The sequence below is a fragment of the Oncorhynchus keta genome, chromosome 13, assembly GCF_023373465.1.
Source record: "Oncorhynchus keta strain PuntledgeMale-10-30-2019 chromosome 13, Oket_V2, whole genome shotgun sequence".
Taxonomy (NCBI): Eukaryota; Metazoa; Chordata; class Actinopteri; order Salmoniformes; family Salmonidae; genus Oncorhynchus; species Oncorhynchus keta.
Genome location: NC_068433.1, coordinates 16843646 through 16871284, shown reverse-complemented (window position 1 = coordinate 16871284; position 27639 = coordinate 16843646). Strand labels below are relative to the sequence as shown.

The 27639-nt window shown below is 44.4% G+C and overlaps 1 protein-coding gene across 6 annotated transcripts in view; it reads left to right on the top strand.

Moving 5' to 3' along the window:
• LOC118391965 (nuclear factor 1 B-type-like) overlaps positions 1-27639 on the top strand; it is a 97360-nt gene that overhangs the window by 4318 nt on the left and 65403 nt on the right. For all 6 annotated transcript variants that reach the window (XM_052459469.1, XM_052459470.1, XM_052459466.1 and 3 more), the window contains exon 2: positions 2037-2568. In XM_052459469.1, the coding sequence (XP_052315429.1) occupies positions 2037-2568 (532 nt within the window). The remainder of the gene's footprint in view (positions 1-2036; positions 2569-27639) is intronic.

Here is a 27639-nt window from a genome sequence, read left to right as displayed (position 1 = left end):
TATGTATTGTTTATGTTAAAAGTGTATTAAAACACTTTAGGCTGCCCATAGATTTGTCTCAACTTAAAAGTATTTGCAATAAAGTTGGTTTTCTAAATAGTAAAAAACAAGTTCCTTTGAATTATTAACACCTAATACTTTTCAGAATAATTTGTCTTAGTCAAAATTACATGCTCGTTGGCATTGCACTTTGCAGTCAAACAAGCTACCTATAGACAGTCCTACGTTTGTGAGGAAAAACAAATCTAACCTACCCACCTAAAGTGGATTTAGAAAGGATTTCATTTCTGCTTAGCACAAGGCATTTCAATCCCCCCCTTATTAAAGGAGCAGAGGAACTAGAAAGAATGTGCAGGTTGTGCCAAGATGCCATTTTCATTGTCAACCCTGGTTAGATTTAGGAATGACTCGGAGTAAGTGCCATGCATCTATGAAAACACATTAAGGGACATGGCGCGGGACTGCAAACCTAGTCCCAAACCAATGTTCATAACGGCTATGAGCATTTTTGACTACACTCCAGTCCCCCCTTCTAGACTACCGTTTCTCCACTTCCAGCGAAGGGCAAATACATGTTGGAATGTGGACGGTTTGATAAGAGAAATGCAAGTGTGAGGGGGCATGATCCTCGTGCCAACTACCCAGCAGTCTTAGTCAGAGCATGTTCGGGGGAAATGGGAACAGCACCAGACTACATTCTAATCTGGGCTTCCCAGCAGTGTTAGTGAGAGCATGTTCGGGGGAAACGGGAAGAGCACCAGACTACATTCTAATCTGGGCTTCTCAGCAGTCTTAGTCAGAGTATGTTCGGGAGAAACGGGAACAGCACCAGACTACATTCTAATGTGGGCTTCCCAGTAGTCTCAGTCAGAGCATGTTGCAAGGGAAATGGGAACAGCACCAGACTACATTCTAATGTGGGCTTCCCAGCAGTCTTAGTCAGAGCATGTGTGGGGGAAACGGGAACAGCACCAGACTACATTCTAATGTGGGCTTTCCAGAAGTCTTAGTCAGAGCTTGTTTGGGGAAGACGGAAACAGCACCAGACTACATTCTAATTTGGGCTTCCCAGCAGTCTTAGTCAGAGCATGTGTGGGGGAAACGGGAACAGCACCAGACTACATTCTAACTGGGCTTTCCAGCAGTCTTTGTCAGAGCTTGTTTGGGGGAGATGGGAACAGCACCAGACTACATTCTAATGTGGGCTTCCCAGCAGTCTTAGTCAGAACTGGTTTGGGACAGGCGGAAACAGCACCAGACTACATTCTAATGTGGGCTTCCCAGAAGTCTTAGTCAGAGCTTGTTTGGGGGAGACGGAAACAGCACCAGACTACATTCTAATGTGGGCTTCCCAGAAGTCTTAGTCAGAGCATGTTGCAAGGGAAATGGGAACAGCACCAGACTACATTCAAATGTGGGTTTCCCAGCAGTCTTAGTCAGAGCATGTGCGGGGGAAACGGAAACAGCACCAGTCTACATTCTAATGTGGGCTTCCCAGAAATCTTAGTCAGAGCATGTTGCAAGGGAAACGGGAACAGCACCAGACTACATTATAATGTGGGCTTTGCTCTATTGTGGTGTTGGCGTTGTAATAAACACCGTGGCATCCTCATGTCTTCAGCAACCTAGATTGTTATTTCTCAGATGTAACCCCAGCCGTATTTAAGATGGTAAAATGTTAATGATGGTGTTTCTTCTTTTTTTCTGAACAGATTTGTGCTGTAAACTCTCAGACCAGATAGACTTGACTGTCTTATAGGAGTCAATATGTGACAGTCATGACATTGTGGTTTGTCTCCAGTACAGAATTGTTTTAATTTAGTTGTTATAATTTTACTGTATTTTAACCACAAAATGCCTAATGTCAACTTTTGTATATAAGGTATTCTGTAACAAGGTGGATGTGTGTATTGTCTATTTATTTTTTGTTCAGGGTGACTTCTGGCTTATCGAATGGGAACGTTTTGGGGAAAAAGCCACTTGACATGACTTCTCTGTTTCCTTTCCTCTGTCTTCCCTTCCTCCCTGCCTTTCAGGATGAATTTCATCCCTTCATCGAGGCACTTCTCCCTCACGTCCGTGCCATCGCCTACACGTGGTTCAACCTCCAGGCGAGGAAACGCAAGTACTTCAAGAAGCATGAGAAGCGGATGTCCAAGGATGAGGAGCGTGCGGTCAAGGACGAACTGCTCAGCGAGAAGCCCGAGATCAAGCAGAAGTGGGCCTCGAGGCTCCTCGCCAAGCTCCGCAAGGACATCCGCCAGGAGTACCGCGAGGACTTTGTGCTCAGCGTGACAGGCAAGAAACACCCGTGCTGCGTCCTCTCCAACCCCGACCAGAAGGGCAAGATCCGCCGGATCGACTGTTTGCGGCAGGCCGACAAGGTGTGGCGCCTAGACCTGGTCATGGTCATCCTGTTCAAAGGCATCCCGTTGGAAAGTACAGACGGAGAGCGCCTCGTCAAGTCGCCGCATTGCACCAACCCAGCACTTTGCGTCCAGCCGCATCACATTACAGTGTCGGTCAAGGAGCTCGACTTGTTTCTAGCATACTATGTCCAGGACCAAGGTAGGTTGAATTACTGTGTGAATCACTGGTTGGGTGGGTGGAGTTAGGGGTTGGCCAAGGTCATGGGTCATATCTGCTGCCATCTTGGCCGCCTCATTGGAGGGTGGTTGGAGTCTCTCAGCTATGGTGGCTTCAGAAGGTCTTTTGTGAAAGAAAAAAAAGGCCACATGTGCAATCAGGCTTTTCATTTTTTTATACAATACAATATAACCAGTATAAAAACCATAATATAACATTCACACATCATTTGCGCACACAGACGATAGAAGACAAGATAGTGTGTGTTGCGTTGCTTTTCTCTTCTGATTGGTTTGATACCGGAGCCATTGTGAATGCTGTGTTTTTTAGGCACACACAAGGTCTCTTTACAAAGACTTACTACATTAAAGTGCCGACAACTTATGTGTTCACAAAATGTATTGTACACTTTTGGATTATTGAACATAATAGAAATTAGAACATAATTTGATGTGACGGATGAGACTTTATGGATTTAAAAAGGGGATTTAGGGAATGAGAGAAATGTACGTTTTTTTTAATGGATGTACAGTATTTATTTTTTCCTGACAAATGTTGATATCAGTTTAGATTTTTTGATTAGATATTTAATCTAGTTTTTGTAACAAGGAGTTCCTACATTAGATTTTTACTGAAAAATGTGGTTTGGAGACAAATGTAAAATGAACAAATGTGTTACTTCAATCTCAGCATATAGTCAATTAATCAAATTGACATAATTTCACAAATAGTGCATAAATACAGTAGATACATTGGCAAAATATACATTTCATGATTTGTTGGGTAAGAAAATGTAAATGTATTGGATTTTTAAAATAGAATGAAAACTATTACAGAAATGAACTTAATGCCTATAAACTCAGACGTAGTCATAGTATTTCTTGATGTTATGCTAGAGAGTGATCTTTATATAGTTCTAAGAAGGTGAAACTAGCAAGAACAGTCATTTTCTCAGACCAAATATATATCATTTTACAAGACGTTGCGATATATATTCTGGAAAATTCTGGTTGTTTTGTTATTCATTCTCTTAGGTATTTGCCACTTGTAACTTTTCTGTGCTACATTAACAACTATTTCCTTAACCTTTTGTTCGATTTTTTTTATTACAAGTGTGCATTTAAAGTTATTTAAAACTCCCTGTCCAACCTTGGGCCACAATAAATCCTCTTACGATAACGCCAACACATTCAGAAAGATACCCACCATAATACTGTTGGAGAAGAAACACACACATTTTAGCTAGCTCATTGTCATGAAAGGCAGAGCCTCCATTTTGTGTTTGATAAGTACCAGGGGAAGCAGAAGGCTCAGCAGAGAGACAATAATGGTTGCCACTGGCACCATGGTTGGCATCAGACCCTCTTTTGTGTCTTTTGTGGGGCGCTGCTGATTCTCATGTCTAGTTTGCATCTGCCACAGTTGTATAGTATCAGAGAGCACACCTCAAAATGTCTCAAATGTGGTCCGCTGATATGTAAGGAATAATCATTTACAAAGCATACTGCACACCACAGGTTGTGGTAATTTAATTGAATGGTTTATATATATATTTTTAAAGTCTGAATGTTGCATTTGCCACTTGCGATGTGTATACATATGGTTGCCAAGTTGGGGAATCCTAATATTTGAAAATATGTTTTTCCGTTATTAATATCTTTCCCAAGTGATGAATAGTGATGAAGGGTAATCAGCTTTTCCTGTATCGGCAGCTTACCATATTCATTTTTTGAGTATACCACATATCGAATCTTCATTTGCAAAAAGTCGGACATTTTGTGGGCCGTTTAATTTGAACAAGACTTTCAAAGATTTTCCAACCGTTTTTTTAATAGCCCAGAAAAGTAGGACACATTTTCGAGTACAGCGTAAGGGCGGTCTTTGGCATACCGTTACCAGTGCCCAGCTTTCTAGACAATCTCGCCACATTGTGGTAGCGTGCAAGGCGGGTGCCATTTTGTTTGCGCTCTGCCAGGCAGGCAGGGAAAACGCCAGTAAGGGTTGTTAGAGTTTCCGAGGTTGGCATCAAACCCTCTTTGTCTGCTCCAGCGTGCCTTTGATTCGTTGGTTGGCCTCCGCAATGCAGTGGGCACGCTGGAAAGTTTCTGACAGTGGCAGAATGTGGACCGCCATGCTTTTGTTCTTCTGCAACAAACAAACAAACAAAACACAAAGGAAAAAGTAACAAACTGCTGCCCCATTTCAACAGAATATGCCGTTTCCGTTAGTCGCTAGGAAAAATGATGTCACATATGCTCCATGGTTTATTTGATTTAGATGTTATGCCATTCAGACTTTAGTGTTCTCCTAGGTGAATTATGCAATTCCATATTCTTGAATATGTATCTGCATTCAAATCGGTTTAAACAGCAACCCTCTGAAATGTTGTGGTGCCAGCTGCTTCTTAATGGCTTCTTATGTAATGTAAATGAAATGCTACTTTGTATATAAAAACATGAGTTGGTGCTATAATGAACATTGCGGGCTAATGCCCAAAGAAAGGTCCCTGGCTCAGTGAGTTGGGTGAATCTAGAGAGGCTTCTCAACCCGTTGTTGTCGTGCATAGACGCGCTTAGCTGGGCAAAATCTGCCCTAGCAGCACCCGTGTGCATGCCCAGATGAATGCCAGCGGGAGGGGGTTGGGGGCAGGGAGTGGGCAAGCCATTGTGCCAACCTGCCAGTCTTTCTCAATGGAAACTCACTGGCATGGGCATAATACCCTTCGCCATGCGCTGCTGCTAGTAACCACCTTGTGTTCATCAGACATTTCTGTTTCGTATTGTAATTTCAAAGATTTTTGGTATCATATTCCGCATATCAAGTTCCATGGATAGAGAGAATATTTTGGATAATAACCAGTCTGATTTGTCAGGACATGTTTGGAGATAGGGCCTCTGATCACTCAGTTTCATTTCACTTGTCATCACTGTTTCACACGCAAACATTTTGCTTACCATATATGAACTGTGGAGGATAAACTGTAGACTTACTTCTTCAAATATTCAGAATAAGAGAGCATTTCATTTATTCAACCCAAAGCTGGTGATTTCCAAGAGATTTCTTATAAATCTCTGGGTCCCTTTAGCAGCTAAACAGTGATTGGGATGACTAATGGAACATTTCTAAAAAATTGTGCTCTGAATGCCAGATTTGTAAGAGGATTCAGTAGATTCTGCATGATTTATGTAGTATTTATCTCTTATCCGGCCTGGAATACCCTTTTCTACTCTGTGTTTAGCTCTGTTCTAGACTCGGAGGAACATTATTGATGAAATATACTCAGAGCCTCAAAAGACCAGTTGTTTAATATGATTGAAGTGTCTCACACATGAAGGGGCTGTCTGAGTGCTTCTCTTTTAGATAACTGGCTGAGGTCCTTCCAACGTTTTTACCTACTAATGAGTACTGATGTCTGTGGAACTGGTGTCCCAAACTTGTCTCTTTTAGCTTTGGATGTAGATCCTTTCAACAATAATTATTTTTCTTGTTGAAAATCTTCCCACAATATTTATTTTTTTTACTTTAAAGAAAATCAGTGATTTGCGAGTCCATGTTGAAGATAAAAACAGTTTAACTCATAGCCAGTAAAATGATAGGCTTGGTGAGATCCAAGGTTCAATTCCCTTCCCTGTTATCCTGGTGCTGAAAGTTAACGCGGCCGTAAAAACATTATGTTTTCATTTTCTAAATCTTCCCCCATTTATTCCTTCAACATTTTTTTTACAATCTTGATAGGTGCTGGATCTAATACAGTCTGCCATGTTAAAACGACGGCTCTGTTTTACGAGAGCCAGACATCGCTTATAGTCCTGATGTCTTGACCTCAGCTAAGAGATGTGGCAGGCTGTCCTCTGAAGTTTAATTGAGCAAAAAAGATCTGTGAAAATACACGTTTGGCCCCAAAGCGTGTGGGTGGACTGGGGGGGCTTTTGGCCTAAGGGGGTGGCGGGGGACTACCTGTAAGGCCCTCTGCTCTTTGACCCCGATAATTGGGGTCAGCCGTCGTGCTTCACAGACCACCAGTGGTCCCCTGACCACCATTTCTCAGTCTGCACTCGTCCTCCCGTCCGTCTGTCAGATTTTGACTCAGTTAGTGGGAGAGTCAACAAAAGACAGGTGTTCCCTCCCAGGTTGGCGTGGTGTCAATGTTGGTCGGTTGTCTTCTCTGGTCATTGGCCGGCTGGTCACGCTGCACTGTGCAGGGTAGCGGTCGGAGCTGTGTGCCTCTGGGTTTCCAGCTGGCTGAATTTGAGGCATGGTCAAGGGCAGTGAGTTTGATCTCAGGACCTCCGGGTCACAGTTTGACCTCAGGACCTCCGGGTCACAGTTTGACCTCAGGACCTCCCTCCCTCCCTCTTTTCCTTCCACCTTCTCCCTTTTACTCCTTCTCTCCCTCCTTCCTCTCCTCCCTCTTCTACTCCTCCTCCCTCCATTCTTTCTTCTCCTCTGCCAGGAGTTGCCCCTGTGGGTTGGCACACCGCCCACCCCTCTCTGACTCTCTGTCAAGTCACCCCCAGACTCCAGTGACAGCTGCTTCAGGCCCAGGGCTCATAGCCAGAAAAGGATGGCTGGGAGGATGCCAGTAGCGGGAAACTAAATCGTTGCAGACCCACAGTGTTAAGGACACCACCTTTCCATGTCTTTTGTTGTGGTTAGGTTGACAAAGAGCTATTTTGTTAGTGCAGTCCAGTAGTCTGCTTATTCCAGTAGTCTCCGTCGGTGGAGTCAATATAAGAATGGTTGTCCTTTGGATGAAGTGTGTTTTTATGTGTAGTATCACGATGTTCAACGCAAAAGAGAGATGGTTGGTTCACATGTATTTTTTTAAACAACAATACAATTATTCGTAGTTCCAATGTCACAGAGGAAACTTCGTTCTGAATTTAGCCAAGGAATTCTGCGAAGGCTTTGTTCATTGTGAACCACAACCCTGTGCTGCTCAGTAGCATGCTGTTGGGCCTGCAGTGAATACCTCACTTGGAGCCATAACCTATCGATCACATTACATCTAATCCACTTAGAACAAGTCCCTCCCAGCTCTGCTGCCCACTTTATTGATTTGCTCTTCCTGCTAAATGTCCCTCCCCCATATCTCTTCCCTCTGCTAATCTTCTCTTCTACCCTGTTGCTGTGTAAATGACGTGGTGTTACTCCAGGCTATTCGGGTAAAGCTCTCCCTTTGATTTCTTTCTTTCTTGATTGATTTCATTATTTATTTCATTATTTTATTTATTAATTAAATGCTAGGCTACCTGCCGACCCTCATTCCTTTCTCCCATGTTTAGGATCTTTTCCTGCTCTGCCTTTGCTTTCTCCTACAATCATTTCTTCCCTCCAGCTCTCTCTCCGATGCTAACCCCGGTGCTCTGAAACAAGGCTTCTACAACTCAGTATGAGCCGCATGTCATTAGTAGAAGGGTTTTGCTCCGGCAAATACCTCCAGGCTTAAACAGCCCATGTTACCTCCTTAGCCCTCCTCAAGGCTTAAACAGCCCATGTTACCTCCTTAGCCCTCTTTTGTGTGCACTGTGTACATAAATCTCCATGGAAACTAGACTACTCTGTGTAGAGGTCACAGCCCTATGTGGATGCCTGCTTCTCAGCCAACGTTATCACTTCTTTTCACTTTAAAAACACATTTGGTCTGTAACTCCTTTAGTGCCTCTTTAGGCCTTTTGTCTTTTTGAGAAAGGAGTTCAGATATTTTTATAGAAGTTTCCACAGTTTTGTAGGCTACAGATCCATTTTTCTGTGGGTTCAGCTCATAGAAATAGAATTAGAACATTATTATATATTTATATCTATATATTTATATATTTATATATTTATATATATATATATTTATTTTACAGTATCCTTATGTTTCAGCGCCATCAGACTTTCCCAGGCTTTGTGAGAATAGCCTAATACATTTCAACCCCCATGAGACCACTTGACAGGAGTGCTGGTGTCGCCCCCTCCTCCCAGCTAGTCCCGTCCTGTCCGCCAGCCCTTCTAAATGTAGACAAATGGGTACATTCACCCCCTGTTCCAAACCACACACTGTACACTACCTTACTGTCCTGGCTTACAAAGACCCTGCTGCAGCCTCCACTACTACCATCCAACGAACTGCTGTCTACTCTACTTTACTCTGTTCTACTTTGCTTTGTTCTACTCTGCTCTACACTGCTCTGCTCTACTCTACTCTGTTTGACCATGCTATGTTCTACTCTGCTCTACACTGCTCTGCTCTACTCTACTCTGTTCTACTCTGCTCTGTTCTGCTCTACACTGCTCTGCTCTACTCTACTCTGTTTTATTCTACTCTACTCTGTTCTACTCTGCTCTACTCTTCTTTAATCTGCTCCGCTCTACTCAGCTCTACTCCACACTGCTCTGATCTACTCAGTTCTGCTCTGCTCTACTCTGTTCTATTCTACTCTATTCTGCTCTGATCTACTCAGTTCTGCTCTGATCTCCTCAGTGCTACTCTGCTCTGTTATATTCTACTCTGTTCTACTCTACTCTGTTCTGCTCTTCTCTGCTCCACTCTGTTCTGCTATACTCTACTCTGCTCTACTCTGCTCCACTCGGTTCTGCTATACTCTACTCTGCTCTGCTCTACTCTAATCTACTCTGTTCTACTCCACTCTGTTCTACTCTGCTCTACTCTACTCTGTTGTACTCTGTGCTACTCTACTCGGTTCTACTTTGTACTACTCTGATCTACTCGCCTCTGTTCTACTCTATTCTGCTCTACTCTACTCTTCTTCTGTTCTGTTCTACTCTACTCTGTTCTACTCTACTCCGCTCCTCTCATCTCTTCTGTGCTCTCCTCTTTCCTCCTCTCTTCAACCAGCCAGTCTGCCTGCCAGGCCCTATCTGACAGCAGGGATTGCAAAAGATCAGGAGGGAAAGACAGAGAAAGATGGAAAGAGAGAAGGAGATATGTAGATGAACATTGAGAAGCGGCAAGATGAAGAACTGTACATCATTGAATACTGGCCAGATAAGACATTGATTCACATACAGAGGACAATAGAAGCATGGAAGAAGCATTCCTTTAATGTCATCTGTGTCTTTCAGATCCAGAGAGTGCAAAACCAATGTGCATCCTTCATCAAGCTAAAGCACATGAATGACCGCCAAGGAAAAATAAGAAAGGGGTGGAGGTGGGGGAGGGGGCAGGGAGTGAGGGCCAGACAATCGGGGGAGGTTGCCAGGGAGATGGTAACTTCTCTGTACCCCCTCCTGCGCCCACCATTAGACTCTTTTCATTTGGGACAAGCCCGATCAGAGGTCTAGAGTGATGGTAGTCTCTTCTTTTGTCTGCAAGTACAGTACTCCCTGTCATTCTATAATGAGTTGCCAGGTTTGAGACAGATAAAGAAAAGGCAACCCATTACAATGTTTGTGTGAGTGCGCGTGTGTGTGTGTGGGTGTGTGTATGCGTTTGTGCATGATTGTGTATGCGTGCATGCTTGTGCATGCCTGTGTGTGCCTACACGCGTGTTTGCACATGTGTGTGTGTTGGAGTAGGCGTGTTTACTGCATGTTGTTTGCAGGATGAATCCCCGGTGGAACACTGGATAATGTCATCCTGTGGGTCAAAGAGGCGGCTGGGGCTTGGGAATGGGTGTTTGGTATGAGTTAGTGCCCCATTGAGTTGTCAAAGCCTGTAGAGGCCCACTTTTCATTCCTCACATATGTCTGTGGCACTAAAACCACTTTCCTGACATTATGATTGAACTAAAACCACTCTCCTGAAATTAAGATGAAACTAAAACCACTCTTTTGACATTAAGATTGAACTAAAACCACTCTCCTGACATTAAGATTGAACTAAAACCACTCTCCTGAAATTAAGATTAAACTAAAACCACTCTCCTGACATTAAGATGAAACTAAAACCACTCTTTTGACATTAGGATTAAACTAAAACCACTCTCCTGACATTAAGATTGAACTAAAACCACTCTCCTGACATTAAGATTGAACTAAAACCACTCTCCTGACATTAAGATTGAACTAAAACCACTCTCCTGACATTAAGATTGAACTAAAACCACTCTCCTGACATTAAGATTGAACTAAAACCACTCTCCTGACATTAAGATTGAACTAACACCACTCTCCTGAAATTAAGATTGAACTAAAACCCCTCTTTTGATGTTAAGATTGAACTAAAACCACTCTCTTGAAATTAAGATTGAACTAAAACCATTCTCCTGAAATTAAGATTGAACTAAAACCACTCTCCTGACATTAAGATTGAACTAAAACCACTCTCCTGAAATTAAGATTGAACTAAAACCCCTCTTTTGATGTTAAGATTGAACTAAAACCACTCTTTTGACATTAGGATTGAACTAAAACCACTCTCCTGACATTAAGATTGAACTAAAACCACTCTCCTGACATTAAGATTGAACTAAAACCACTCTCCTGACATTAAGATTGAACTAAAACCACTCTCCTGACATTAAGATTTAAGAACAAACTCAGCAGACAGGTGTAGCTGTGTATTTTGACCGGTGTGTGATTATCCAACATCCCATCGACATTGATGCCATCAGAAGCCTAATCCAAAGCAGTAGGAAGAGATATAAACTTGAACAAATCTTGTCATGTGTAAAACGCAACCATAACGTATATATCCACTTGTTATTTTCTGAGACAAGATTTTTCATAACAATGTAAATTCATAAAAAAGACTCGAATTTTCATGATATTCAACAAATCTGTTCTACACGATTGAAATGATTAATATATTGGGAAGATATCAGATCATTTATGATTGGGCTGCAGATTTCCATGAAAGTTGTCGTGTTCTAGCGGCATGGGGACATCCTGTGGGGTGGAACAAGGAGAAAATCAATCAGTCTAACGACAGGTGTCAGAGTATGTCTGGACAGCTACTTTCCCCCTGTGATAATCATATCCTGTTTTCACACAGCAAGACACACACACGAGAGAGGGATTTTCCAGTTGGTAGTTAAGCCTACAGGAAGAGAGGGATCGGAGCAGAGGAGGGAGTAATTCAGAAAGTCAGAAAGATAACATTTGACCAAGTATTCCAATGGTTTATTTGATGAAAACGACTCTTTCAAGTACAACGAAGAATACCAAACCAAGAACAGATACCTGAGGTCAGGCATGCTATACATGATTAGTCAAATAAACACAAGAAAAATCATCATCAGATCTAAGTTCAGTCCAAACATCCACTTTTGCCTCCTCCACAACATGAGTGATTGTGTATATATATACGATAAATATTTAATAGACCCTAACAAAGCCCCATTATCAGCACTGATAGGTCCTGATAGGTCACTGAGAGGTGATGAAACGCGGTTCCACCGCTCTCTGTGTTTTGACAAGCCAAGTGGAATGGCGTCAGAGCGAGGTGAATAAAGCAGCCATCGCTATGCTAACAGAGTTCTCTTATGAAAGCTGTGATTTTATGAGGAGGAATGAGGCCTCGTTACGATAGGCTGCTCAGATTCGGTCTGAAAGGCTATACGCCCTGGCACTGGATAACTGGAATTCTTCTCAAATTGGCTTCCCTCTTCCCTGCCTTGTCTTTTCCCCTGGCATGGAACTCCAGCTGTTTTTTTGGGTGAAGACTGTGCTGATCTCGAGAATACCTTTAACCACACACATGGACATCCACGTGTACGCATCATGCATGCACACACTTGTGTGTGTTTGAAGGAGTCTATTTAACCAATCGAGTGTTTTTGTCAAAGAGTCTGCCATCTTTTTGTCTTTTTTTTTTTTTGCGTCATCCTGTCCAGTAGGAGAAGCCATTCCTCTAGGTTGAATCAGACATGAATGTCCCCAAGAATAGCTTTAATGCACGCTTTAAGTGCTGGTGCACGTTAATACACTCAGCTTCAGTTGAAGGGATGCTGGTTGGAAACACTGATGGAGGTCAAACTGGTTCTTAACAGCAGGCTAACTCAAGGTGCCCACTTGGCTAGTCCAATGGCATTCAGTAACCCTTCAATGGCTGGCAAATGCTACAGTAACAGCCTGAGCTAACCAGGATGGAGAAGAAACATTGAGCTCCATTCAAGTGGATTTTGCCCAGTCTGATGTCCAAGTTGATCTATCTATATCTCAACCGGTCAGAGTAGAGAGAATTAATTTTACGATGTCATAAAATGGTTTTGCATGGTTTGTGTTGATGACCACGGTGCGCCTCAGAATCACAGGAGAGGAGAGTTAGTCGTGGCAATTCCCCGCCATTTCTCCCAGAGACTATACATGTGGTATAGCCCTCTGAGCTAAAGCCTAAGCATCAACTGAGGGAGCTAACACTGATGTTATGTCACCACCTCGATGTTATGATAGAACAACGTTGATAAACCACGAACAAGGAAGGAAGCAAAATCACCATTCCCGGCGCACCAGCCCTACATTTTTTTAACAGATCTTTATCTGCTTATTCCCGAAGTCTGTTTCTTAAACGCGTAGTCCTCCAGTCTTTTCTTTCTCATAGCTCTGTCTCTGGTTCAAACCTTAGGCCTGCCATGTGTATCTTGTTAAGGGCAGTTATGACAAATGGCAGCAGCTGTACAAACTAATCTCTCTATAGCGTTCACATATGGCGCCCAATTAACAATGGTCCACAGTCGGGCCCTAATCCACGCCGCAGCCACTCTGCGATGCAGCCAATCCACAATGCAGTCTGCAGCCACCCCCTGGCCCGGGAGCCTCCATGCTCAGCCTGCTGAGTACTATGGACTGGATGATGTAGACGCCACCTCTGGCTGCAGAGTTGGGGGACTTTAGCCCGCTGAGTTTAAGCCTAGGCATTAACACAGGAAGCTAACACAAGTTGACTGTGTGGTGTTTCTTGTGGATGGGAATGTTAATGTGTACTCTATGTTCTTTAAGTGTTTTTTTTGTTCTTGTGACTTAAACAAAAATGTTTTTAGGTGTTCTAAGCTTTGCTCTCAGTCGTGCTCTACAAAGACACATGGAAGTGTAGGTACATGTGAAAGCATGAAATCACACACACAGCTGCAGTTGATAGATGTGACAAACTGATCTTTGGCGGCAGAGTGGGAGGGCAGTTAGGGGGCGGGGTAATAAAAGTTTCCTGTCAGGGCTACATTTCCAGTAGTTCTACAATGATAAACTGCAGCTTTCTCCAGGCTTCAGACAGTTGAATACTTTTTGTGTAAAATATCCAACCTCCAACCCCCTACTTCTGAAACTATTACCCTGTCAGAATGTCCCTAGACACCACTGAGTGTTTACAAACGTTATGTTTGCTACAGGCTACTCGGGGCACTGTTATGGGGAAATATCTAGTTTGAATGGGAACCGTTGGATCTACTGTTAACTTTCAGTAATGGCTACTGACATGAGATGCCTTGGCCCTGCATTGGTGTTGACCAGTCCTTGTTACGAGGCATACCATTGCAACAGGTCCTTTCCCAACTCAACTCCAGCTGCACCTCGTCGTCCATCTACGATTACACATCACTTCACTCTTATTTCTTCTTGGTCATCATACCATAGAAATACAGAAAAACTGATTTTATTATACACAGTTACGCACGACAGCGTTGTCCAAGTTTGTGATCTCTTAGTAGTCATTCGAAGAGAAAGCCAACAAGCAGAAGCTTTCACAACTTGGCACCGTGTGAGGGCCTGGGCAAGTGCAGACATCGCTCTCCGCCCCTCCAAACGACACAGAGTAACTAGTGGAATGTTAGGGGAATGAAATGGAGAGAGCTGGATAAAGAAGAAATGAGAAGGAGTTTGGGGTGTGAGGACAGGCAGTGGCAGAGGGCTTAAAGGCCAGTGCCAACTACTATGAATGGGGGAAACCACTAAAGAGAAAAAATTATAGTTTAGACTTTTTTCACTCCAAGAATAATCAACTGCGTCCATGCAGCTCTTCTGGACGTGGCACTTAGCCCGTGGAGACAGAGAAGGAGAGGGAGGGGTGGTTCCACGGCAGTTTCAGCTCGCTACTACAGCTCGCTAGAAGGATGTACGGGGCGGGGGACTGAGCAGTATTTGACTGTAAGCACGTTCATTCAAATTCGTGTCCTTAAGACCTTGTTGAAGTTGAAAAAAAGCTCATATTGTGTGCTGAGTGCTAATATGTCAGGCAATGTAAGATTGTCTGCCGGTTTGATTTAATAAATGATGACGGGGAGGGGGGTGTAGGGAAAGAGGTAGCTAGAGGAACCGTTTTCCAGGAGAATGTACCGTGTGTGTATGTGATTGAGTATCATAAGAGAGCTTCGAGTTAGCTGGGGGGAGAGTTCAGAGCAGGACAGTTCCATATCACATGCGCCCTGTCACATACGCCCATGTCACCTTGTTATAGAGATAGGGTGAACGGTCTGAAGAGAAACATGGCATGTAGACCTACTGCGCTGAACAATCCTGTGCTATGTGGGCTTGAAAGCTGTTGTAATGTCCATGGAACGTGAAACAAGTTGACATACTAGCTGTATCTGCTTTACTAGTCGTGTGGGGAACTCGTTAAAAGTATTTGTTGTGGTGAATTTATTTCTTCTCAATCGAAAAAGCAGGTCATCTCATCTTCCTTTTAGTGTCAGAACAGCCAGGATTTATACCAGGGGATAATACCTGGGAAACAATGCTGGCCCCATTTAAAGATAGTCATATATAGATCACCCCTGAGACGTGAAAGAGAAGAAAGACCCCATTTGGCTGCGCTGACCTTTAAGAAAAGACTGAGATACCCCACCACCACCTCTCTTCCTCCTCCTTGCTCCTCCTACCGTCTATATGGGGAGATCTCAGTCTTGTTGTGGCTGCGTTGACCTTTAAGAAAAGACTTAGTGTGGCCCCTAGAGCAGAACCCCAGACACCCCCACCCCACTCCTCCTCCACCCCTCTCCTCCTACCGGAGGGGGGGGGGTGTATGTGTGTGTGTGGATTGGTGTGGCGGGTGTGTGTGTATTGTAGGGGTGCGACAGTGTGTGTGTCTCTGGGCGGTGTCTATTGTTGGAGTGTGACAGTGTGTGTGTTTCTGGGTGTGTGTATTGTTGGGGTGTGACAGTGTGTGTCTCCGGGTGTGTGTGTGTATGTGTATGGTCGGTGTGCAGTGGGGGTGTCTCTGTCCCATGCTCTCAGGCAGTCGTCGCGGGCTGCGCGGGGCTGAAAAGAGGAAGCCATCACCTGCCAGACTAGGGGAATGTTAATGCCAGAGCCCTGGTAATGGTAATGGGATTTAGTGCACACCTTCTGTGAGGGGGCGATCAGGATCTCTCCCTCTTATTGTTCCCCACCCCAGACTGGGACCCCTCAATAGAAGGCTGGGACCCCTCAATAGAAGGCTGGGACCCCTCAATAGAATACTTGTCTGTGTTTATACAACCACTCACGTCTTAATAAAAACTGTTTACAATGAGAGAGAGAGAGAGAGAGAGAGAGAGAGAGAGAGAGAGACAGAGAGAGAGAGACAGAGAGAGAGAGAGAAAGAGAGAGAGAGAGAGAGAGATCATTTGGGTGATCTATCATTTATACTCAACACTTTGAAAACTGTCAGAATATGTTTCTGTAAAGAAACAGTTTCTGGTCAGTCAATTACTCATAAACTAATGCTCTTAGTAAAAGTATATATTTTCAACTGGCAATCTGTGGATTCTATTTGATTGGACAGATTCAAATTGTACGTTAAACATCACAGCATAGTTGAAAGATATATGGGGTGTAGAAATCTGGAGAGGGTGGCCAGCAGAGATAGGTGGGATGGACTGAGGGTTGGGATGTGGAACTGGAGACAAGTGGGAGTGGAGTTGCTGGACGGGGGATAGAATGACGTCAAAGATAAGAGTTAGAAGTCAAAAATATATATTTTTTAAAGAATGTTTGAATGACACTGAGATGCCTGTTTGCCTGAGGCTGATGCCACGCAGGTGCGTGTACACATGCATACACACACGCTCGCATTCAAACAAACACATGTGCACACACATACACACATGTAAATAGTGCCACACACGCACTGAAACTTACCCAGTTGCCCTTGCTGTTATGATTGCTGTAGTCCTTGACGTCTTTTGTTTTTGCATTGTTGTTCTCTGTTGCTCTGTTGGTTGTTGGTGCGCTGGGAGACCTGGCTTGGTGGGGGAGTTTGGGGGTGGGGAATGGAGGGAGAGGTGGGGGGGTCTCAGATGGTTGAGGGGCAGCTTTCGGGGAACTGTGGGGGGGGTCTTGGAGGGACGGTGACCTGGCGGTTAGGAGCTTGGGCTGGTGGCCGATAGGTCGCTGGTTCGGGTCCCTGATTTGACTTGGTGGGAGATCAGTCAACGTTCCCTTGGGCGGGGAGCTTGACCCTGGTTGCTCCTGTTGGTCGCTCTGGATGGAGTCTGCTAGATGACTGATTGTAATGTAATGTAGGTAGATTGTGTTTTAATATTCAATTTAAATAAATAATCTTACTGGGATTTAATGTTTGTTATAAAACATACATGTCTATTTGAATGTCAAAAGTCAGATAGGAACTTACAGTATGTTAACTGGTAACATTATGGGAAGTTATGTCTCTCTGTTTGCGTCTGGGCAAGAAGCAGAATCAAGCCTAGCCACCCTTGACATACTCGTTCCCCTCGCTTCCCCGCTCCCCTTTTCTGGGCCTCCCTCGCTATTTCCACTGAGCGATGGCTTGAGCTGGTTAAAACGTCTCCCTGCTGAAGTGACCTAAATTCCTTCGTATTCACCTCAGAAGACCCCTGCCTCAGCAGCCACCCACACTTTTTTCCCCTCTTCCTATGTGAGTTTGGCTTGGAGCTAATGTATGGTTTGTTTGTGTGTGAAAGTTCCTTCCTGTACATAAGGAAACCATGTTAACCCCCCACCCCCTCCAACAGAGCTAGTTGCACAAACAATGACAGAGGTCTTTTTTTATGCCTTAGGCAGGACGACTTGTTGTGGCTAGATAAACAGTTCTTTAATTGAGTTTAATCTGTGTTAAATCGAGGCATTTGGAACAATTACCTCATGTGGGTTTACCAACAGCTGTTCTGTGTTTTCTTAACAAGTACCCAAAATAAAGAACACTTGTCCTTTAAGGGTTGGCTTCTCTAGGTGAGTGAAAATGAACTAAAGCTTTATGGAAACCCAAAACTGTTCACTTTCCTTTAGATAACACGTCAGGATGACCTCTTTTAGTGATAGTATTTCTCATGTCCTTTTCAACCAGTTTGGACCAGTTTTCAAAGGAGTATAGGCTATATAAAAATGAAATGGAAACACTTCTCACCACTAGAGATCTTCTCTTTAGCACACATTTCAAAGTTGCTGGCTTGGTTGTAGCCTAACTGTGTATAATGCACCGCCAGCGGTGTGCTATTGCATAAACAATGGTCTGCGCATAGCCACCTTTGGGCTAGCAGAGCTGTCCGTGGGTTTGAACCTGCGCCAAGCAGATGTTGTTGGAACTGGCCCCGGAGCCAAACATAGGGACCAATCAGTGACTTCGGCATCGGGAGGAGAACACTCATTGGAGGAGAGTACTTTTTGAATGCTATTTTGTACCGTATAAGGGAACTCCAAAAGTATATTTATGCATGCACACACGTATACACACACACACACACACACACACACACACACACACACACACACACACACACACACACACACACACACACACACACACACACACACACACACACACACACACACACACACACACACACACACACACACACACACACACACACACACACACACACACACACACACACACACACAGGTTCCAGGATTCAGAATACATTCCCAGAAACATTCACGACAAATACAGTCTGCATCTGTAACAACTAGGGCAGGCGTGTGTTGGCGTGTGTGTATGTCCCTTTTTGGTTTAGTATTCATAATGAGGTGTTGCCTAATGTGGACTCTATCTCCTGCGCTCCGCTCATTAACCACCTGTGTAAACATGGGTGGTATTGCGAAACCAACAGTTCCAGGGAAAGATTCTTCCCTTCCCGGGCCTGTTGTCATTATGCGATCAGTAAATGTCTCACTTTCTCTCTCTTTCTCTCTCTCTGGCTCTCTCTTTCTTTCTCTCTCCCTCATTTTTTTCTCCTTCCAGAGTAGAACAATGTGGCCACTTGATGAAGTGATAGGCCCCTATAGGAGGTAGTAGACCAAGGTCAGTAGTTCGTTACCTGAACCTTCTCTGTAGTTGAAGTGTACGACTGTAGTGTGTATACTGTGCACGTTGGGAGGGGTGGTTTCCTGGACTGTCAGAGTGTGAAATGTTTTTCTGGTACGGATGGGGTCCAATGGTGTATTGAACCAGTCCTCTGCCCCTCGGTCTCTCAGAGTTTGAGGTGGAGCCGCTGGACAACAGCGAATCAAATGCAGCTTTTAAAGTACCAAATAGTACAGTCCCATCCAAGTCTCTAACTGTACAAGAAAGTCACTCTTTCATGTATTTACCTGTCTAGTAAAAGGACAGAATATACCTCAGTATTTGTGCTGTATAGTTCACACGTGGTTTGTAGGGAACTGTTCAACCTGCTGGCTGGCCTGCCTCACACCGGGTTCTACACCATCGGCCTTTATATATCTGAATTCTCCTGTCATGACATCATCTGCCCTCGCCGATCGTTTTACCCCGGCCCAGGCACAAAGCGTGCTCAGAGAAGTAAGGAGAGCGCACGTCTCGTATGGAGGATGTCCAGGAAGCGGCTAAGTTGTCGCGCTGTGGCAGCCGCGCTCCGCAGCTCCACTCTCTCCCCCAGAGGCACTGTTGCCTGGGTCGTGTCTGGAACTCTTTAACACCATCTCCAGATTGGAGGCACAAAATGTCCGCTTTGTGTCCCGAGATGTGTGTCCAGACAAAGCCTGATAGGCTCGTCCTTGTTGGATTTCCTATGTAACCACGAGCTGTACTGTACTTATACTCAGTTGAAGAAGCTAGTATTAAATGAAGATACTTGTACTCAGTTGAAGAAACTAGTGTTAAATGAGGATACTAATACTGTGAATCAAATCAAAATCAAATCAAATGTATTTATATTGCCCTTCGTACATCAGCTGATATCTCAAAGTGCTGTACAGAAACCCAGCTTAAAACCCCAAACAGCAAGCAATGCAGGTGTAGAAGCACGGTGGCTAGGAAAAACTCCCTAGAAAGGCTAAAACCTAGGAAGAAACCTAGAGAGGAACCAGGCTATGAGGGGTGGCCAGTCCTCTTCTGGCTGTGCTGGGTGGAGATTATAACAGAACATGGCCAAGATGTTCAAATGTTCATAAATGACCAGCATGGTCATATAATAGGTCTGGGACAGGTATCACGTGAACAGGTCAGGATTCCATAGCCGCAGGCAGAACAGTTGAAACTGGAGCAGCAGCACGGCCAGGTGGACTGGGGACAGCAAGGAGCTAGTATTAAATTAGCATACTGAAAATGATTCAATGAGCATTAGTGTTTGTATTTATCAATGTTTCACTAATAAGTTAGATCTTAAGTAGGAACGGTAGTAAAAGTGAAATAAAACAAAGCATTTGTGTCTTTTTAAACCCAGTCAATGTGGTCACTGTGTACTTGTTCCACACTCTGCGGTGGCAATGGGCCTGGTCCTGGCTGGGGGATCCATTTCTCACGGGGTCTATAATGAAAGCCATACCCCCATCCATGTTACTGTGCCACTATTGTGGAGGCCTGCCGGCTGGAGGCTGTCTGTCCCCCGTGCTCCCCTCACTGGATGGATGGGGACACTATGACTACACAGACCATATGTGTTGGCAGACCGCAAAACGCTGAAGCCATTAACCAAGGCCACGGTGGTGAAATTGAAAGCAGAAGTAGCGGTGGTGGTGGTAGCTGTTTGGGCTGTGTGTGTGTTTGTTTATGTGTGTGTGTGTATGTGTGTGGACTGAGGAAACCCATTCAGATGGTACTGCTCAGTCAGTGACTGTGTTACTAGGCTGCTGACGGGAGTGGAGTGAATGGTAGGGGATGATGTCAGCAGCTTGTCATTGATCGGCTCCTCCCTTTGACCTCTCTCTCTCTCTCTCTCTCTCTCTCTCTCTCTCTCTCTCTCTCTCTCTCTCTCTCTCTCTCAGCAGGGTGCATGCGACTCTTGTCTGCTGCTCTGTTTTTAGTGTGTGTGTGTGTGTGTGTGTGTGTGTATGTGTTTCAGATCTGCGACGTACTGACAGCATCAGTTCTTGTTTGCGTTCTTGTTTACAGCTCTTGTTTGTGTTAAGGGGGGTTGTTGTTTCAGGTACACACAAAGTAACACATACATATCGTGGGAATAAATACTTTCAATTGGATGGAGTTCTGGATGCAGTTACTGTGACTTGTACTTTATCCAGTAGGTTAGTTGCCAATTGCCACAGTTGTCTACACTCCCAAACAATGTATACTTCAATACTTCCTTGTAATAGGTCATCTTTTACCAGTTCAGCCTCGTCTTTTTCCAGACAACATTTGACTTGCATGTACACGTAATCAGGAAATGAGCCAGCATACCAGGCTGAAAGTCACCTTCTGTTAGTTTAGCTTCCCTTCTTCTCTCACTGTACACTGTACATACGTGTAGTATCAAGCTCTGCCACTACTTCCTGTTTTCTTCCAGTCCTCAAACTCTGTGTGTTCGAGAGCAAGATCACATTTGATCAATACCATGATCATCTTTAGTGCAGTTCGCTCAGTGGAAAACACAATGTAGCCTATAAACACTGACGGGAAAAACAAAATGGCCGTATTCTGTCAATCATTTTGATGGCATGGTTACAGCAGCAGTTCTCTTGTTGTCCTTTGAGTTTGTTGAAGAGAGAGGCAGAAGGTATACACTGTACACTATCTTACATTAGCCATGTTAGCTCTTCTTGACTCCCTCGTTCAACTTTCCCTCAAAGCCTTCCTAGGTTATAACCAGGGGAGAACCCTGCTACATCGATTGTAATAGTTCAGGGCATTGTGCTACGTACAGCACACTTCACACATTGTTGACCGTTTGCATGAAGCGCTCTAATGACTTGATATAACACCCAAAAATATACCATTCAGTTGCTCTCCAAACTCCTGGATATTTTGCTCTTGATGAAGTTGTTCTAGGAATTGTTTGCATGTCATACTATCCGTGGCAGGAGGGGATGCATTCTGTGTGTGTGTGTGTGTGTGTGTGTGTGTGTGTGTGTGTGTGTGTGTGTGTGTGTGTGTGTGTGTGTGTGCGTGCGTGCGTGCGTGCGTGCGTGCGTGCGTGCGTGCGTGCGTGCGTGCGTGCGTGCGTGCGTGCGTGCGTGCGTGCGTGCGTGCGTGCGTGCGTGCGTGCGTGCGTGCGTGCGTGTGTGTGCACGTGCGTCTTTGTCTTAGAGTGTGTTTGTCTCTGTATTCTTTGCTAATTCCTTTTCCATTGAATCCATCCAGGTAGCTTGCTGCTTCCTCATCTATGTCTGCCTGGTGTTCTACTTTGAAGGGACATTGTCCCCTACAACATATTCGGTTAACTTCCTCATCGATGTCTTAGTAAATCACACACCCGCCAAAGCCAGATAGAGATCCTGTACAGACATAACTCTGTCAGAGGGGAAAGCACGGCCGTCAGACTTATTTCTCCAGCTCCTGTCTACAGACTGAATGCTCTTCATTCGCTACCTTGAGTGCTCAGAGAGACAGCAAGAGAGCTCAGAGAGACAGCGAGAGAGCTCAGAGAGACAGCGAGAGAGCTCAGAGAGACAGCGAGAGAGCTCAGAGAGACAGCGAGAGAGCTCAGAGAGAGAGAGCTCAGAGAGAGAGAGCTCAGAGAAAGAGAGCTCAGAGAGGGGGGTTTGAGGGCAGCATGATGCTTAATCAGTTTTGACTGGACACCATATTAAAACTGGCCCCGGCAGGGAGGACTTAGTGACTAGAGATCGAAGGCGTGTATGCATGCTCACACACACAAATGCACGCACACACACACAGAAGGAGTGTAGTTTGGTTGTGGTGTGAGGGAGTATAACGCAGCTTATGGTAGACTCAAGAGGGGAAACGGTTACATGTGCCTCCTGCACCCACAGGCTTTGTGCAGGCTTGGAGAAAAACTACAGATGAACAGCAAAGGCTTCTGGTACAGAGTTCATGGGGTCCACTCAAAATTAAATAGTGTTTAAGGGAAAGCTTTCTGAAGTACTTTTTTTGCCCATTGGCTTTGGTGGATCTACCTACTGTAGAATATTTCACTGCATATTCTTGATATTCATGGTTTATTAGTGAGAGAAAAGTCTTGCATTTCTGTCTGAAAACTCTTGTCCTTTCCCACGAGCCAGGGCTTTGACAGAGTCTTTCCCCCACCACTTTCCTTCCTTCCCACACAACCTCTCCCTCCATCAAGCACTGATGACATGTGTTTACATATTCCATAGAGCACTGAGAGAGGAGATAAACCACTTCTGATGCTTATCCCCCAGCCACAATGTGGAAACCCCAGATAAAACATAAACCAAGCGTTGCAGCAGTCCTTTTATGTCTGAAGTGCCCGTGGTTTGTGTTTGGCTGGTACCTTGATGGACAGGCTTATGGATGGGGTGGCTTGGCATGGTGGCTTGGCATGGTTTGATATTGTAGTGCTAGGGATGGGCAACTCCAGTCCTCGGAGGCCGGAGTGGTGTCACACCTTTCCCCCATCCCTAGCAAACACAGTTGATTAAACAAATTGCATTCTAAACTGAAGATCATGATTATTTGAGTCATGTGTCTTAGCTGGGGCTGGGATAAAAGGTTATCACCAATCAGGCCCCCAAGGACTGGAGTTGCCCGTCCGTATATATGTAGGCTAACCTTGTTAAGAACAGGTTGCTTTTAGCAGAAAAGGGGTGCCCGGGTGGACAGTTTTTTCCCCTGTTTTATTTCACCTTTATTTATACAGGTAAGTCAATTAAGAACAAATTCTTATTTACAATGACGACCTGTCAGGGAGCGAGCGCTTTTGATTGTAAATAGAAGGGTTGTCTCCTTGGTAGAACTGCTTGAAAGATTTATAGATATACTGTAACTTAGACATGGTCGGTGTTTCGGGAGGAACATACGCGACAGCGCAGAGGTTTTGATAGGAAAGTTGATTCATGTTTCACGCACATTGTAAATATAAAGAAGGTCCCTCATTCAGTGTGTGCTGGGAATATCCAGAGGCCTACTTAAAGGGAGGTATTTCTTTACTAAGGTTGCTCCTACAGTCAAGTTGTTAGTTTCCATAGCGGCGTTGGGGTTTGTGCATGTTGTCACTCTGCAGGCCCTTAGCAGTCAATGTGTCATGGGGAAATATCACCCGCCGGTCCTAAAAATACACCTCTCACACGTGCATTTCTCATTCTCATAGCCCCCCCGTTTAGATCACAAAGTTTCTTCTTCGGCCACTCCAGACCAGTTCTGCACAGCTGTGGATGAGATTCGACTGCTAAAACCATCAAGACAATCAGATGTCGAAAACATTTTGTGGTCAGGAAACATCATCCCCCAGGAAAAGCCACTGTTTTGGACGCTGCATCCAATGTTTTTTTGGCTGTTGTTCCGCAGTTATTTTTATTTTTAATGACTGAATGTTTTCAACCTTTCCAAGGCTATGCAATACATTCCCTTACATAGGCCTACGGTCTATAGCTAAGGCAGGTTTAATTCCCCACAAATCTTGCGCAGCACACCAACACTCCCCTGTTTTAATGAAGTGCAGATGAGAATAAGGGTAAACTGTGTGGCTGTACAGCCCCATAAAAGTCAACCAGATTATGCTGCAGCTGACAAGGTCAAATCAGGTAAATTAGGCAACATTGTTTATCGCTTCAACATTTCCCAGCAAACTGCGTAGGTTTGTAATATAACAAACCTAATTTAACTATGTGTGCTAAATCGGTATTCCATCAGTGCTTTATTAGTGGGCATTATCTCAAATGGACACATTTTTGGTTTGCTATTGAAATGTCATTTTCTTGCCTCAGCTCTCATCTTATACCTTCCCAATAGCATAAGACATCTTGATGATATAAGAAACAAACTTGTTTACCATCTCTCCCCACACCAGCGACGAGTTAGCCTAATAAATAACATTCTAATCGACTAAGTCTGTGAGCTCATGCCTCTTCATTTGTTTGCTGCTTCCTCCACAAACGAAGAGATCCTCAAGTGACGCTCTAAACCATGGCGTCAACAACCCCAACTGACTGTCTAATACCCTGTCAGATTCCCAACCGACCTCTTGATGATTCTCTCTGTAGCCTTTCTTTGTGTTTGATGGGCTATATTTTCTCAAATCGTTCTCCAAAGACTCCAGATATGGCGGCCATTTTAAGTGTGCAGCAACATTAGCTGTCTGACTCGGGTTTAGTTGACTATTTATTTAGCCACATGGGCAAAGCTGAGCCCAACTTTCATTATGAGTGACCCACTTCTTTATACAGTATGTTCATTTGTTTTTTTTTAACACTCAAATGATGTACTGCCTAGAAATGACGACATTTGTCCTGTAATGCTCCTTAGCATTTCATGCAAGTTTGTGGCTACTGAGTGTTTAGCAGTGAGACCCAGAGTATTGGGTGTTTAAGGTATCTGTATCTATAGCAAATCAAATTGTATTAGTCACATGCGCCGAATACAACAGGTGCTTCCTCCACAAACCTTACCGTGCAATGCTTTCTTACAAGTCCTTAACCAACAATGCAGTTAAAGAAATAGAGTTCAGGAAATACTGAATAAATAAACAAGAGTAAAAAGTAAAAAATAGCGAGGCTGTATACAGGAACTGAGTCAATGTGCAGGGGTACAGGTTACTCGAGGTAATTCGTGCATGTAGGTAGGGGTAAAGTGACTATGCATCGATAATAAACAGCGAGTAGCAGCAGTGTAAAAATGTAAATAGTCCAGGTGGCCATTTGATGAATTGTTCAGCAGACTTATGGCTTCGGGGTAGAAGCTGTTAAGGAGCCTTTTGGTCTATGACTCGGGTGACTCGAGTCTTTGACAATTTTTTGGGCCTTCCTCTGACGCCGCCTAGTATATAGGTCCAGGATGGCAGGAAGCTTGGCCCCAGTGATGTACTGATCCGTATGCACTACCCTCTGTAGAGCCTTACTGTCAAATGCCAAGCAGTTTCAATACCAGGTGGTGATGCAACTGGTCAGGATGCACTCGATGGTGCAGCTGTATAACTTTTTGAGGATCTGGGGACACAATGGGGACCTGTTTGGCCTGCTTTTTCCTGTAGTCCACGATCATCTCCTTTGTCTTGCTCACATTGATGGAGAGGTTGTTGTCCTGGCACCACACTGCCAGGTCTGTGACCTCCTCCCTATAGGCTATCTCATTGGGGCGGCAGGGTAGCCTAGTGGTTAGAGCGTTGGACTAGTAACCTGAAGGTTGCAAGTTCAAACCCTCTAGCTGACAAGGTACAAATCAGTCGCTCTGCCCCTGAACAGGCAGTTAACCAACTAGGCCGTCATTGAAAATAAGAATTTGTTCTTAACTGACTTGCCTAGTTAAATAAAGGTAAAATAAAATTGTTGTCGGTGATCAGGCCTACTGTTGTGCCGTCAACAAACTTAATGATGGTGTTGGAGTGGTGTTTGGCCACGAAGTCGTGGGTGCACAGAGAGTACAGGAGGGGACTAAGCACCCACCCCTGAGGGGCCCCAGTGTTGAGGATCAGTGTAGATGTGCAGATGTGTTGTTGCCTACCCTTACCACCTGGGGGAGGACCGTCAGGAAGTCCAGGATCCAGTTGCAGAGGGAGGTGTTTAGTCCCAGGGTCCTTATCCTTACCTTGATGAGCTTTGTGGGCACTATGGTGTTGAACGCTGAGCTGTAGTCAATGAACATAGGCGCTCCTTTTGTCCAGGTGGGAAACGGCAGTGTGGAGTGCGATTGAGATGGCGTATATCAGTAGAACCATAATGCCAAACGGCGGCTTTGACTTGTCTGATGTTTTGAGGACCAGACCTATAGTAAAGCACGAAAAGTGCTCCTTTTAAAGGCCCAGTGCAGTTAAAATTCAGTTTTCCCTGTGTTTTATTTAATCTGTGATAATACAATTATGAATTGTTGATATGTTCAAAACCAATGTACCATTTAGGAGCAAAACATTATAAATTGGTGGGCCTTTGACTTTGGTGACACTCCCTTATCCTGAAAATCTTTCCAGAGGCTCTGGCCTCTATATAAGATCTCTGTTAGGATCTGTTGCCTCTTCCTGAAAAGCTTTCCAGAGGCTCTGGCCTTCATATACTATCTCTGTTAGAATCTGTTGCCTCTTCCTGAAAAGCTTTCCAGATCTCTGGCCTTCATATACTATCTCTGTTAGGATCTGGTGCCTCTTCCTGAAAAGCTTTCCAGAGGCTCTGGCCTTCATATACTATCTCTGTTAGAATCTGTTGCCTCTTCCTGAAAAGCTTTCCAGATCTCTGGCCTTCATATACCATCTCTGTTAGAATCTGTTGCCTCTTCCTGAAAAGCTTTCCAGAGGCTCTGGCCTTCATATACTATCTCTGTTAGGATCTGTTGCCTCTTCCTGAAAAGCTTTCCAGATCTCTGGCCTTCATATACTATCTCTGTTAGGATCTGGTGCCTCTTCCTGAAAAGCTTTCCAGAGGCTCTGGCCTTCATATACTATCTCTGTTAGAATCTGTTGCCTCTTCCTGAAAAGCTTTCCAGATCTCTGGCCTTCATATACTATCTCTGTTAGGATCTGGTGCCTCTTCCTGAAAAGCTTTCCAGATCTCTGGCCTTCATATGCTATCTCTGTTAGGATCTGTTGCCTGTTCCTGAAAAGCTTTCCAGATCTCTGGCCTTCATATACTATCTCTGTTAGAATCTGTTGCCTCTTCCTGAAAAGCTTTCCAGAGGCTCTGGCCTTCATATACTATCTCTGTTAGGATCTGGTGCCTCTTCCTGAAAAGCTTTCCAGAGTCTCTGGCCTTCATATACTATCTCTGTTAGGATCTGTTGCCTCTTCCTGAAAAGCTTTCCAGATCTCTGGCCTTCATATACTATCTCTGTTAGGATCTGTTGCCTCTTCCTGAAAAGCTTTCCAGATCTCTGGCCTTCATATACTATCTCTGTTAGAATCTGTTGCCTGTTCCTGAAAA